The sequence below is a fragment of the Torulaspora delbrueckii genome, chromosome 2 (genome assembly GCF_000243375.1).
Source record: "Torulaspora delbrueckii CBS 1146 chromosome 2, complete genome".
Lineage (NCBI taxonomy): Eukaryota > Fungi > Ascomycota > Saccharomycetes > Saccharomycetales > Saccharomycetaceae > Torulaspora > Torulaspora delbrueckii.
The window spans coordinates 1,143,874-1,155,550 of record NC_016502.1 but is presented as its reverse complement, the minus strand read 5'-3'; the positions used below and the strand labels follow the sequence as shown (position 1 = coordinate 1,155,550).

General features: G+C 40.2%; 4 protein-coding genes across 4 annotated transcripts; 2 read left to right on the top strand and 2 right to left on the bottom strand.

Annotated features, from left to right (window-relative positions):
* Positions 1-507: 507 nt before the first annotated feature.
* ERG5 (C-22 sterol desaturase) lies at positions 508-2,115 on the top strand (the record flags this gene model as incomplete). Its single annotated transcript, XM_003679943.1, has 1 exon — positions 508-2,115. One exon carries the CDS (start codon positions 508-510, stop codon positions 2,113-2,115), a length of 1,608 nt encoding a protein of 535 aa, XP_003679991.1.
* A 133-nt stretch (positions 2,116-2,248) lies between these two features.
* BUD22 (Bud22p) lies at positions 2,249-3,655 on the bottom strand (the record flags this gene model as incomplete). The annotated part of the gene is made up of 1 exon (XM_003679942.1): positions 2,249-3,655. The coding sequence occupies one exon, from the start codon at positions 3,653-3,655 to the stop codon at positions 2,249-2,251; it is 1,407 nt and encodes a 468-aa protein (XP_003679990.1).
* A 2,439-nt stretch (positions 3,656-6,094) lies between these two features.
* Positions 6,095-7,618, top strand: SEC59 (dolichol kinase; the record flags this gene model as incomplete). The annotated part of the gene is made up of 1 exon (XM_003679941.1): positions 6,095-7,618. One exon carries the CDS (start codon positions 6,095-6,097, stop codon positions 7,616-7,618), a length of 1,524 nt encoding a protein of 507 aa, XP_003679989.1.
* A 99-nt stretch (positions 7,619-7,717) lies between these two features.
* CLU1 (translation initiation factor 3 subunit CLU1) lies at positions 7,718-11,515 on the bottom strand (the record flags this gene model as incomplete). Its single annotated transcript, XM_003679940.1, has 1 exon — positions 7,718-11,515. The coding sequence occupies one exon, from the start codon at positions 11,513-11,515 to the stop codon at positions 7,718-7,720; it is 3,798 nt and encodes a 1,265-aa protein (XP_003679988.1).
* Between the last annotated feature and the right edge of the window lie 162 nt (positions 11,516-11,677).

Below are 11,677 nucleotides of genomic sequence, written 5' to 3'. Positions count from 1 at the left end.
CCGCTACGTAAGTATCTACAGTTCTAAAAAAGAATTCCAAAGCATACGAAGTATATCGCAGGGTACAAATGACAATTGACGATTGATGCTCATCTGATTTTCGTTTAGCTTCTGGTCGTCCAAACGACGAAAATTTTTCGTTGTTTTCATCTCGGATAACTCGCTTCGTCGTAAAAGTTGGCGAATCTCGATGATTAAGACGATTATTATTGATGTCGTTTGAGAAAAATCAATTTGTGGGCCAATTGCTGCAGAAGATTTATCTTTCGTTCCAGTGTGATAGTATTTACTTTGGTCTTACAAAATTTGTCGGACATTGACTCAATTTTGAAATATAACGGTTTATAAGAAAGCTGGGAGTTAGGAAATTACGAACAATTGTTATCGTTCAATTCATAAGGGCAGTTGGTCAGTTGTTTCATATATAAGTGGTTGAGTTTAGTCTGGAAAGCTCTTGAATATTTTTTCTCTGATCAAGTCAACGAGTACAGAAATAAACAAGGCATAATGTCAGATATTTCTAACGACCCAGTGGCTCAATTTCAAAACATTACTAGTAGTGCTACCAATGGTAGTACTGCTGCGGCAACTTTTGTCAATTTCGCTATCAATTATGTGAAATCTTTGTCTTACTTCAAGATTTTTGTGTCTTTAGTCTGTATCCTGGTAGTGTGGGATCAGGTCTCTTATCAGGTGAAGAAAGGTTTAATCGCGGGGCCAAAATGGAAGTGGTACCCAATTATTGGCCCATTTTTGGAGTCTTTAGATCCAAAGTTCGAGGAATACAAGGCTAAGTGGGATTCTGGTGATCTTTCGTGTGTTTCTATCTTCCATAAATTCGTTGTGATTGCATCCTCCAGAGATTTGGCGAGAAAGGTTCTACAAGCTCCAAAATACGTCAAGCCATGTGTCGTTGATGTCGCTGTCAAGATTTTGAGACCTTGTAACTGGGTTTTCCTAGATGGTAAAGCTCATACCGATTACAGAAGATCATTGAATGGGTTGTTTACCAAACCTGCCTTGGCACAGTACTTACCTACTTTAGAGATCCTTATGGACAAATACATTGACAAATTCGTGCAGTTATCTAAGGATGTGAACTACGAACCACAAGTTTTCTTCCATGAAATGAGAGAAATTTTGTGTGCATTGTCTCTAAAGGCCTTCTGTGGTGACTATATTACGGAGGACCAAGTCAGAAAGATTGCTGATGACTACTACTTAGTTACTGCTGCTATGGAATTGGTCAATTTTCCTATCATTTTGCCTTTCACTAAGCCTTGGTACGGTCGTAAGACTGCTGATGCTGCCATGAAAATCTTTGAAGAATGTGCACAAATGGCTAAGGAACACATCTCTAAGGGTGGTAAGCCAATCTGTGTGATGGATGCCTGGGTCCAATTGATGCACGATGCTAAGACAAAGACTGATGAAGAATCCAGACTTTTCCACAGAGAATTCACAAACAAGGAAATTTCTGAAGCTATCTTCACATTCCTATTCGCTTCACAGGATGCTTCCTCTTCCTTAGCTTGTTGGTTGTTTCAAATCGTTGCTGACCGTCCAGATGTTCTACAAAAGATTAGAGAAGAACAATTGGCTGTTCGTAACCACGATATGTCTACCGAATTGGATATTGATTTGATTGATAAGATGAAGTACACAAACATGGTGATAAAGGAAACTCTACGTTATAGACCTCCAGTGCTAATGGTTCCTTATTACGTGAAGCAGAATTTCCCAATTTCTAGTAACTACACTGCTCCAAAGGGCTCTATGTTAATTCCTACCCTATACCCTGCTCTACATGACCCTGAAGTATACGAAAACCCTGATGAATTTATTCCAGAGAGATGGGAAGAGGGCTCTCCAGCCAATGCTGCCAAGAAGAACTGGTTAGTCTTCGGCTGCGGTCCTCACGTTTGCTTGGGTCAAACTTATGTCATGATCACTTTTGCTGCTCTACTGGGTAAATTTGCCCTACATACCGATTTCAAACACAAGGTCACTCCTCTGAGTGAAAAGATCAAGGTCTTTGCCACAATTTTCCCTAAGGATGATCTTCTACTAACATTCAAAAAGAGAGATCCATTGAGTGGTCAGATTTTTGAATAAATTGGTTGGCTTTCACTTTCAGACTAGGTCATGTCAATCCAGGGCTATGCCCGCTAATACATATACAATTACAGATTTTCTTTTTACCTTATTCTATCTATTTAAATTATTATGGACATTCAAAGAATCGCATCTAATCAAATGTTATCTTCTTACCTTGGAATTTGGCATTCTTTTGCTTCTCTTCGGCTTCCTTCTTGGCAACCCATGAAGGATGCTCAGCCTGAGGTGCTTTCTTCTCTACTGGCTTGATGAATCTCTGATCAATTCTGGTCGCTTCTTCCACTTCCCTAGCGGCAGATTTGGCTGCACGCTTTGCAACTCTTTCTTCGTACTCAGTCTGTCGCCTCTTTCTGTCCTCATGTTCTTTCTCAACTTCTCTTTGAACATGCTTTGCTTCTCTGCCGTATTTCTTTTCCCAAATTTTCCTTCTTGCTCGTTGACCACGTCTATTCTTCTTCTTCTCCTTGAGTGAGAGCTGTTCTCTGGCAACTTTATCGTCACCCACATCGCTTTCATCACTCGAGTCCCCACCGCTGTAATATCCTGCCATCAGTTCGGGAAGTTTAGTCTTGTGCGTCTTAGAATATAGTTCACTATCTTCATCACTCTCGAGTTCCTCATCTTCGCCGCTTTCCTGATCAGGCTCTTCATCGGTTACTTCATTATAATTGACGTTTGGATCCAATGTTGGCGCTTCACTTTCTTCATTTTCTTCTTCTGAATCGGCTAGCAGATTGTCATACTGTTTGAGCACATCGTCATCAAGTTCCGGAACTTCCCCTTCGTCAGTCGCGTCTGGACTTTCCTTTGAGGGCACCTTGGATTTCGAATCCTGCTTAGATTCAATACGTTCATCATCTTGTGATTCTTCGTTAAAGGTTTTGCTCTTTGCCTCTTTCTTAATCCCCAAAAAGACATTCATACCACTGTCAAAGGACGAGAGCAACTGTTTAGATTTTTCATTGTTCATCAAAGTACTAACCAATTGGTCAGATTTCTTGTTCTGCAATAGTACTTCGGTCCATATTCTGCTGGGATTAAACTCATGTGCCTTATCGTTATGTACAGCCCAAAACTCATGATTTTCAAACCACTTGGGCGGTACTGCATTTTTTGAAGGAAGAATCTTTGCAATAGCAAGCTTGATGATCTTTGATTTGCAGACTAATTCGACAAACTTTTCCAAGCCATACTTAGCTTCTAAATTTTCAATTACTTGTGTGAAATCAGTTTTGGCACTTTTCTTTGGCTTATATTGGTTAATCTGCTTCAACAATATGGATCGTAGATTTTTTTCCAAATGATACACCTTATTATTGAAAATCTCCAAACGCAAAGCGTTCAGCTGCTCAGTAATCCTTGCAGGCTCCAACTCGCTGAGTAATTTTGCCACTCTTTTAGAGGTCTTCTTTCCCTTTGCGCTGTATAGTTTGGTTGTACTACCCAGACGTGGGCGGAAACTATCTAAATCGCCATTGAGATAGTGAAATTGATACTCCAAATTATCAAGCTTAAACAGCAGATTATCTTTTGGCATCCTGATAGCTGTATTCTGATGCTAAAAGGCAAGTAGAGACTCTACTATAGCTGATTCTTGATGAGATGAGATGAGATGGCTTTAAAATTTTCCAAGTTCCAAGAGCCAAGAGTTGAGAGGCGAGAAAGGGTGTGGTGTACGGGTGTTATAAAGTGCTAAGTTGGGTCAAGATAATAGAGATGAACTAGTTTAAACTTCAAGAAATGATCAGACTGACGTGCAAATCGTTATTGATATGAGTGTCGTTTTCATAAATGTAGCCATTTCAAAAAAATTAGCTCAAGAATTGTCATCATTTTGAATATTTTTATTTTACGACATGTTTGAACTCAAACATGTTAGAGAGATTGGGGGCTTTAGTTGCAATGAGAAAGTCATTGTTAATGCTAATATTATCAGTGCCACGCCCTGTCACAGGCATAATATCATCAACATTTCCTAATAAACAAGTAAGGAAATACAGTTGACCGTCGTGAAATTGTGGAATTCATCATAAACGAAAACTTCGGTTCTTTCAATAGTAAATTGCAAGTTAAAGTTTCCCTTTCTCTCATATTTGTATTCGATTGCATCAGACAGTGTTAACTCTATCTGACATGGTGAAATAAAATCTCATTCAGACATATGCTTGTCTTGTTGAGTAAACTGTTTCATCTTCTGCAAAAGAAAATTAGATGCCTGTTTATTCTTTCAGAGAATCATCTCAAGGTGTCTTGGTATTATCTTCTGATAATAACCATCGATCTTTCCATGTTATTGTTGTTCAATTGAATTGAATTCACCAAAGGAAATTTTTCAGAAAAGCATGAATGGTATTTGTTAAGGTTTTGTCTTCACAAAAATTCAGACTCGTCATCTATAAGGAATCATCATAAAAAAATGCCGGTAGAACACAATCCAAATTGGAAGTGACCAACAAAAAACAATGAATAAATCTCGAGACGGTAAATTGATAACTCTGAAAAATTTCAAAACTTTCTTCAATGAATCAGTAGCGTGGGTTTTCTAGGCCCACTTTAAAGCATGTCACTCATTTGATTTATTATCAGTGCCCAGTGCTATGGTTCTTCATCTTCAAAGAGAAAATAGTCTAGACGGAAAAGATACTAAAAACAACTGTTTTCAATGCATTTCTCATATTAATGCTTCTATTCTTCAGAAGAAAGATGGTAATTGAATCAGATATAGTGCAAAAACGTATCAACATATACTCGTTCAGCCAGTAATTCCAGCTTTGTTTTTGTTTGATCATCATATTGAAAACATCTTTCTTCTTGAAAAACAGCCAATCCTGAACTGTGAAAAAAGGAACGAAACAAATCGCCGAAATATACCTATATTTCGCAGTTGACAATTTGTAATACTATAGCTATCCTCAGTGAGATATGCATGATCAGTGTTCTAATCATTAAAATTCAGAAACTCTAGTTTGTATGGTTTTATCATGGTCATCAACGGAATTATGCCACGTATCACGTTTGTTAATGATTTCCTTCGTCCTTGTTTCAAAGCTCCTTCTTCAAGAGTCCTTTGTTTTTCTATAGCACAGATGGTTTTTAGTAACTTGCTCAGTTTTCTTTCCTTATATATGAATTTTTTCATTCACGAGACCTTCGCAATATAAGTAAAAATTTTCATGACAAATGTTAGGGTTACGACTAGTGTGTGGGTTGTAAACAAGCTGTTAAAGCATTAGAGCTCGTATGATGAGAATCTTCCTCATCAAGTCTCAACAGGAAACTCTAAAGAAATGGGAACCTTAGCTGCCTGTGGTGCTTTACAAATCGCATCATGAGGAAGTTACAACGGTATTAAATTATTTTGGCAAACTAACGTATTTCCGCCTAGCCCTTTGTAGAGTCTCTTAGTCGTTCTACCTCTTCCTTGTAACCTCTCAATTTGGCCAATTTCGACTGCAGCTTCCATGGTGCATGCTTGACTTTTTCAATCCGGACGATAGCATTCGTACCGATCCCAATGGTATTCTGCCCGGAGTCATAACCTGTCAGTATGGCCCGAACACATTTTATATTAACAGTTCAGTGCACCTCTTGTTAACCGACTTGTAGTGATTTACACGCTTTGACAAAGGCTATGAAACGCCTCCCCCCTTAGGCCGACGTAATATATTGGGCTACACTCTTTTCACTTTCCCCTACCAACTCTTCAACGTCTTTGAGTCCCTGCCTCGGACCAACTTGCCGCTGATGCCATCGTAAATTCATATTCTCAACGACTCTTCTTATGGGAGTGAGGAGTAAGATAGAAGGACTAAATGGCCGCCCAATTATGTTTTTAAGCTTCGGCGGCTAAATATAAGCGGGTAACTCCTGTGTAGCGCTGCACGGTTCGCCAAATAACACGTAAAAACCAATTATAAACCATCATAGATCTTGGCAATAAACAACAGATCAAATGGCCAAGGCTAGCTCTTCTGGTATGACTGTTGGCACTTCCTCTGTGGCTGAAACGAAGGGTGAGCGAGAAGTATCAGAGAAATCCCAGATTGATGAGGCTTATTCGTTGCTCGATGCGCTTGTGGCACCAGAAAGAGTTGTGCAATTGGCAATTCTAGGTGTAACTTTGCATATTGCATTTACCGAACTTTACGACCTGAATAGTGAGTATCGACTGGTTTTTAGAAATGGTGCCATTGTCGCGATTTCTATTCTTATGGGGGCTTACAGCCGTTATAGAAGTAGTGGGTGGAATCCCTTAGTGCTTCCTAAATTTGAGACTGTCTACTTGATGTATCTACCGTTTATGACTCTGCTGCTATTTGATAGGTCTCATGCGACAATTAATTGCAGTTTGATTTTGAACTGCGTGGAAATGCCGTTGATGTTCAAGCTGCCAATGCAAGGCATTTTTGTGTTACTGAGCGAATCGAAAGCTGAATTGAACGATAAACTGGCCCAATTGGGTGCTATTATCATCAATTATCTGGCTTATACCCTACTGGCCAAGGCCAGTCATCTAAAGAGTCTGGATACCGTTGATTGTAATCTTTTCAGTATCTTACTGACCAATGTCCTCTATATCCACGATTCCGAATCAATATACTTCCAGGTTTTGAAGGAGACTTTATCAGCCTTCTTAATCATCGTAGGGGTTAATTACGTCGCTGATATTCTTTTGGGTTCCATAATGAACGCCTATTTGAAATCTGCGGTGATTTTCAGCTCATTTGCCGTCGGATTCCCCACTCTAGTCAGACACCTGCTGAAAATAGATGGCCAGGATCCTTTAGAGTGGCTGATAGATTACATCATGACTTCTGATACTCGGCAAAATCTTTTGATCATCTGGTTGACATCGCTGCTCGTGCTAATACCCAACGTTTTAATCCTGAAATCTAACATAACTTTAAACTCGTCAAGGAAAGTGTGGCATTTCCTCATTTTATTGCTGATTACCAAGCCATTCCAAATGGACCCAAACTTCGTGAAAATTTCTTTAGCAGGTTCTATTGTCCTTTTCCTAAGTGTCGAGTACCTCAGATACTTAAAATTGGAACCAGTTGGCGGGTACATTGATTCCAAATTAAGGCTGTTTGCAGATTTCCGCGATGAGAAAGGTCCTATCATCATTTCTTATATTTATCTGATTGTGGGTATCGCAACACCATTACTAATCAACGATTCTCCTGTTGGGTTGATCAGTCTTGGAGTGGGTGATTCCCTAGCATCCATCATTGGCGGCAAATGGGGTAAAAAATTCTGGGCCGGCACGAACAAGACTATGGAGGGCACTATCGCTTTCATCGGCAGCACTACGGTGACTGCAATAATTTTCAAACAGTACCTGGGCTATTTCCAAAATATCTCCTACTCAAATCTGAGTGTCGTTTGCACTTTAACCGGTTTGCTAGAAGGAAATAGTATTATAAATGATAACATCATGATCCCGGCCTTCATGCTTATCGCTGAGCAACTATTTACCAATCGATTAATTACCACCTGATAACGGAAGAGCTTGTGCTGTTTTATTAACAAGTAAACACTTATTTACAGGAGTGATAGAGTGCACTATATACAATACAGCTTATAGACATCATCAAGTTCATTTCTTCTTGTTCTTGTTCTTCTTCTTACCCTTCGAAGTTGATGTTGCCTTATCGTGAGAACCTTCAATGAAGTTTAACAATTCATCCACGGATTTGTCGGCTAATTCGGGGTTAGATTGTTCACTCTTACCATTGGAATGTTTCTTCTGAGACTGCGCTCCGTTTGCGGCTGCCTTCTGACTATCCAAGACTTTCTGCTGTTGCTTATTCTTGATTAAGTTGGTTAAACCTTCATTCCATTGTTTGGATTGAGCAGATAATTCGTGGTTCATACCTAGCTCCTTAACGAAAATCTCCTGTGTCACAGAAATATGTTCCAACGCATGGGGCAAATCATTTATGGTCGCGTAAAGGTTACCAATACGCGATTCGAGGTAACCATAAGCCAAGGATTTTTCTCCGTCCAAAGAAACAACCAGTTCACCCAATTTCTTCAAGATTTCAATTGCCAACTTCGCGTCATTGATTCCTAATGCCAATTGCTCCAAGTGGTTTAAAGCACTAATGACAATAGGGTGATTTACAGCAGTCAGCTTGAAAGCTTGAGCAGTTTCAACAATCCTCTTGTAAACCAAGGCCGCATTACATGGGCTGTTGTTAGAAAGCTCTAAGATCGCCAAGTTTGATAGCGCACGCAGAGTCTCAAATGAATCGATACCACAAACTCTTTCATAAATCGTGCATGCTTTACGAGCGAAAGCAACTGCTTCTGGCGTTCGGCCAATACTGTTGTGAATTGTGGACAAAGATAGATACTTCTCTGCTAGAGATTGATGCAAGCTTGTCGAAGCATCCTCTTTAACACTAATGGCTTGGGAGAGGAATTGTAAAGCTAACTTTTGATCTTCCTCGATGGTTGCAGCACCTTCGGCCCATAGCTCATCACTTACAATTGAGCTGTATTCGGTACTCTTGACGCGAGGAATAACTGTCAAATCATTAGCAGAGAAAGTGTTGACTGGAGCGGATAGCTTGTTTCTGACCTTTTTATCTTGAGATTGTCTGAAAGACTCAAAGTCATCTTTAGTGAAGAAGTATTGCTTGTTTAGAATTTGGATACCAAACTTGTAACAGATTGCTCTTATTAGCGCAAAAGGTGAGCCCTTTTGTTGAGGGAACCAGTTCTCAGGAATTTTATACCGGAAACGAAGGAAGGCTTGTTCTTTAATCTCCGCCAATAGAGATGAACGTGTCAAGAGCGCAAAGGAAAATTCGCTGGCATTGTAAGACTCGTCGACTGTTTCGATAGATGGCGAGGCATTATAATCGACACCAAATAGCAAGTTAAAGAAAAACGCAACCAATGATGGAACAATTGAAATAGGTAGAGTCTTGCTGTATTTCCTCAAAACGTGTTTGACGGATCTTGCAAAAATCTCGATTTCGGACATGTGAATCAATGGCAGAAGCTCATCTTTGTTGATGATAAATGGATCCTCTTTTGTAGGTTTTCTGATATCGTTATCATCCAACTTTAAGTTCTCAGTGAGTTCTTTAGGAACCTCCTTGCCTTCTTGGACGTATTTGTTGATCTTTTCTTGTCTCTCTTTGATTAAACTTTCAATCTTCTCAAGGTAAGACTTCTCCCATTCCTCGTGCTCCTTGTTGCCTTTAACAATTTTTTGCAGCCTTTCTTCGTATTCGGCAGTCTGCTTAGCGAGCAGTTCTTTAGCCAACTGAATCACTTTACCTAAGTAACGAACATTGATACCGTTGATGTGCAATGTGTCAACGACGTGCTCTCCATTGTAAGGGGCGGCAACGTTACCGGCAGCATAATCTTCCACAAGACTTGGTAAGACGACATCACGCAGATAACTGGATATTTCATTGACTGTGGAGTCTTCAACGCCTTCAACTTGATAAGCATCTGGGTTGAACGTATACTTGTTTTCTTCATAGGCGGTCTTGTAGTCCAAACCTTCCTCTTCTCTCTTGTAATGCCACCACTTTTCAACCAGTTCAGGACGAATTAAGGTTTGTCTGTGTGGGTAGCGTTTACTTTCATCGATACCATCGAAATTTTCGTTCACGAAATTAATATCTAATGGATAAGTATTTGCCAAATCCAAGATGTAATGTCTTTTATCGAAGCCAATAATACCCTTGGACTGAGAAGAAAATGACATTTGAGCGCCATCAACATCGCGAGAGGTTATGTGGAACACTTTACTAAATTCCTTTTGAATGATGCTATCAAATTTCTCGTTACCGATAACTTTGTCCGAGGCTTCATCGTACCCGTAGTTGACGGTGATTTCATTTGGCAAGTCTTCAATAACTTCTTTACCTGTTTCTGGATCTTCAACCACCTGAGTTCCCATTGTGTTCAATAAACCTGGGACTGGAGTCTGAGCTAATACTCTGTTGCCCGCAAAATCAACGATAGCAGTCAAGAGGTAACGGACATCCTGAGTGTTCAAACGATTCAAAAGGTTAATAGTACGCAAGTCCTGGTTCGAGGCTGCGATTGCAGCTTCATCACCACCTTTGTTGGCATAGCTTCCACTAACATCAGACACGTATGAATAGAAAATACCCTCCTTCAAATAAATTTGTTCCTCCTTTGGGGCTTCGGGATTCATGGATAGAATATCCTGATAGAAGATGGACATTGCGCCCTTGGTAGCAGCGATCGAGAACTCGTGAACGATTTTACTCAGTAACCTTTCCGAATCCATACGTGATTGAAGGTTCTGGATGGGCAAGTCCTTGATAGCTTGAAATTCATCATTGAAGTTTCTTTCGGCATCGAAGTTCAGCGCGTCTAGTTGCAAACGCATGTAGTCGCCGTTGTCGGAAGGCAGAGTTGAGACCATCCATGGCTTATGCAACAAGGTACTGACCGGTTTGACATACGTGGCAGGGTCTAGCTTGCTAACTTTTTTCTCGAAACTCTCGACACGACCCGCCAGCTTTTTTGAATTGCAACAAAGCAGGTCGAACAATGACTTTTTAGTTCCATTTTGAAAGTGGTCCTCAGATTCTTTAGGAGAGGGGTCGAACTTAGATACAGTCGACTTGTTAACATAGAAACCAGATGGTACAGCAGTGATCTGTAAGCTTTCACCTTCTAGTGTCACGGCTTGCAAGTACAACAGGTGCCCTTTAGTTCTGTAAAAGGAGGGGACAGGGTTGTATGCTGACAGGTGCAATGAACGTAGTAAAGGTGTAATGATGGTGCCTTCAGTTGAGTTGACATCGATCGCTGACGAGTATTTGACAGAATCAAAAATCTCGCGAACTAGCTTGCTGAACTGAATCTTTTCTTCTTCAGTAACATTGATTTCGAGCTTCTTAGATTGTTCCTCCTCCTTTGAGGCTTCTTTATCACTAATGGGTTTTCTATGAACTTCAGATAATGGCAATTCATAAAACTTGGAGCCTGTCGAGACCGCAAATTCAGATAACCCGTCGATGGTTTCCGGAGAGAACCCCAGATACTCACGCAAAGTCAATACATGCTTTAAAGCATCTCTCGTGGTGTAAGGTCTATGTTGTAATTGTATTTTCAAGATTTCGTCATTGCCAGCGATATCACCTAGTGTATCACTGTCCTTCAAAATCGTCTTACCCACCTTCAAATCGACGTTAGTTAGATACCTAGTTGACTTAGAGACCGCCAGAACATCAAGGACATTTTGAACTTTGGAAGTATTGGTAAAGTGGAATTCCAATTCGTTGTTGCTTTGTTGCTGCTTCTTGGAGCCACTCAAAGCGACTACAAAGTCAGGCAATTTAACAATGAGTTTAATTTCAGCGCCCTTCACGGGTTCCTTTTCTTCCGCCGTCATCCTGATCTTAAATTTACCACTGAAGCAGCTCAGTTAGGCCAATTGATCAGGCAGAATAGCGTTTTTCAGGCTTAACAGTAGCTTGGAGAAAGCTTTTTCTGTGAATTTTCTGCTGAAAAAAGAGCGTACCCGAGGTAAAATCTTGACCTGAGGAAATGGGGG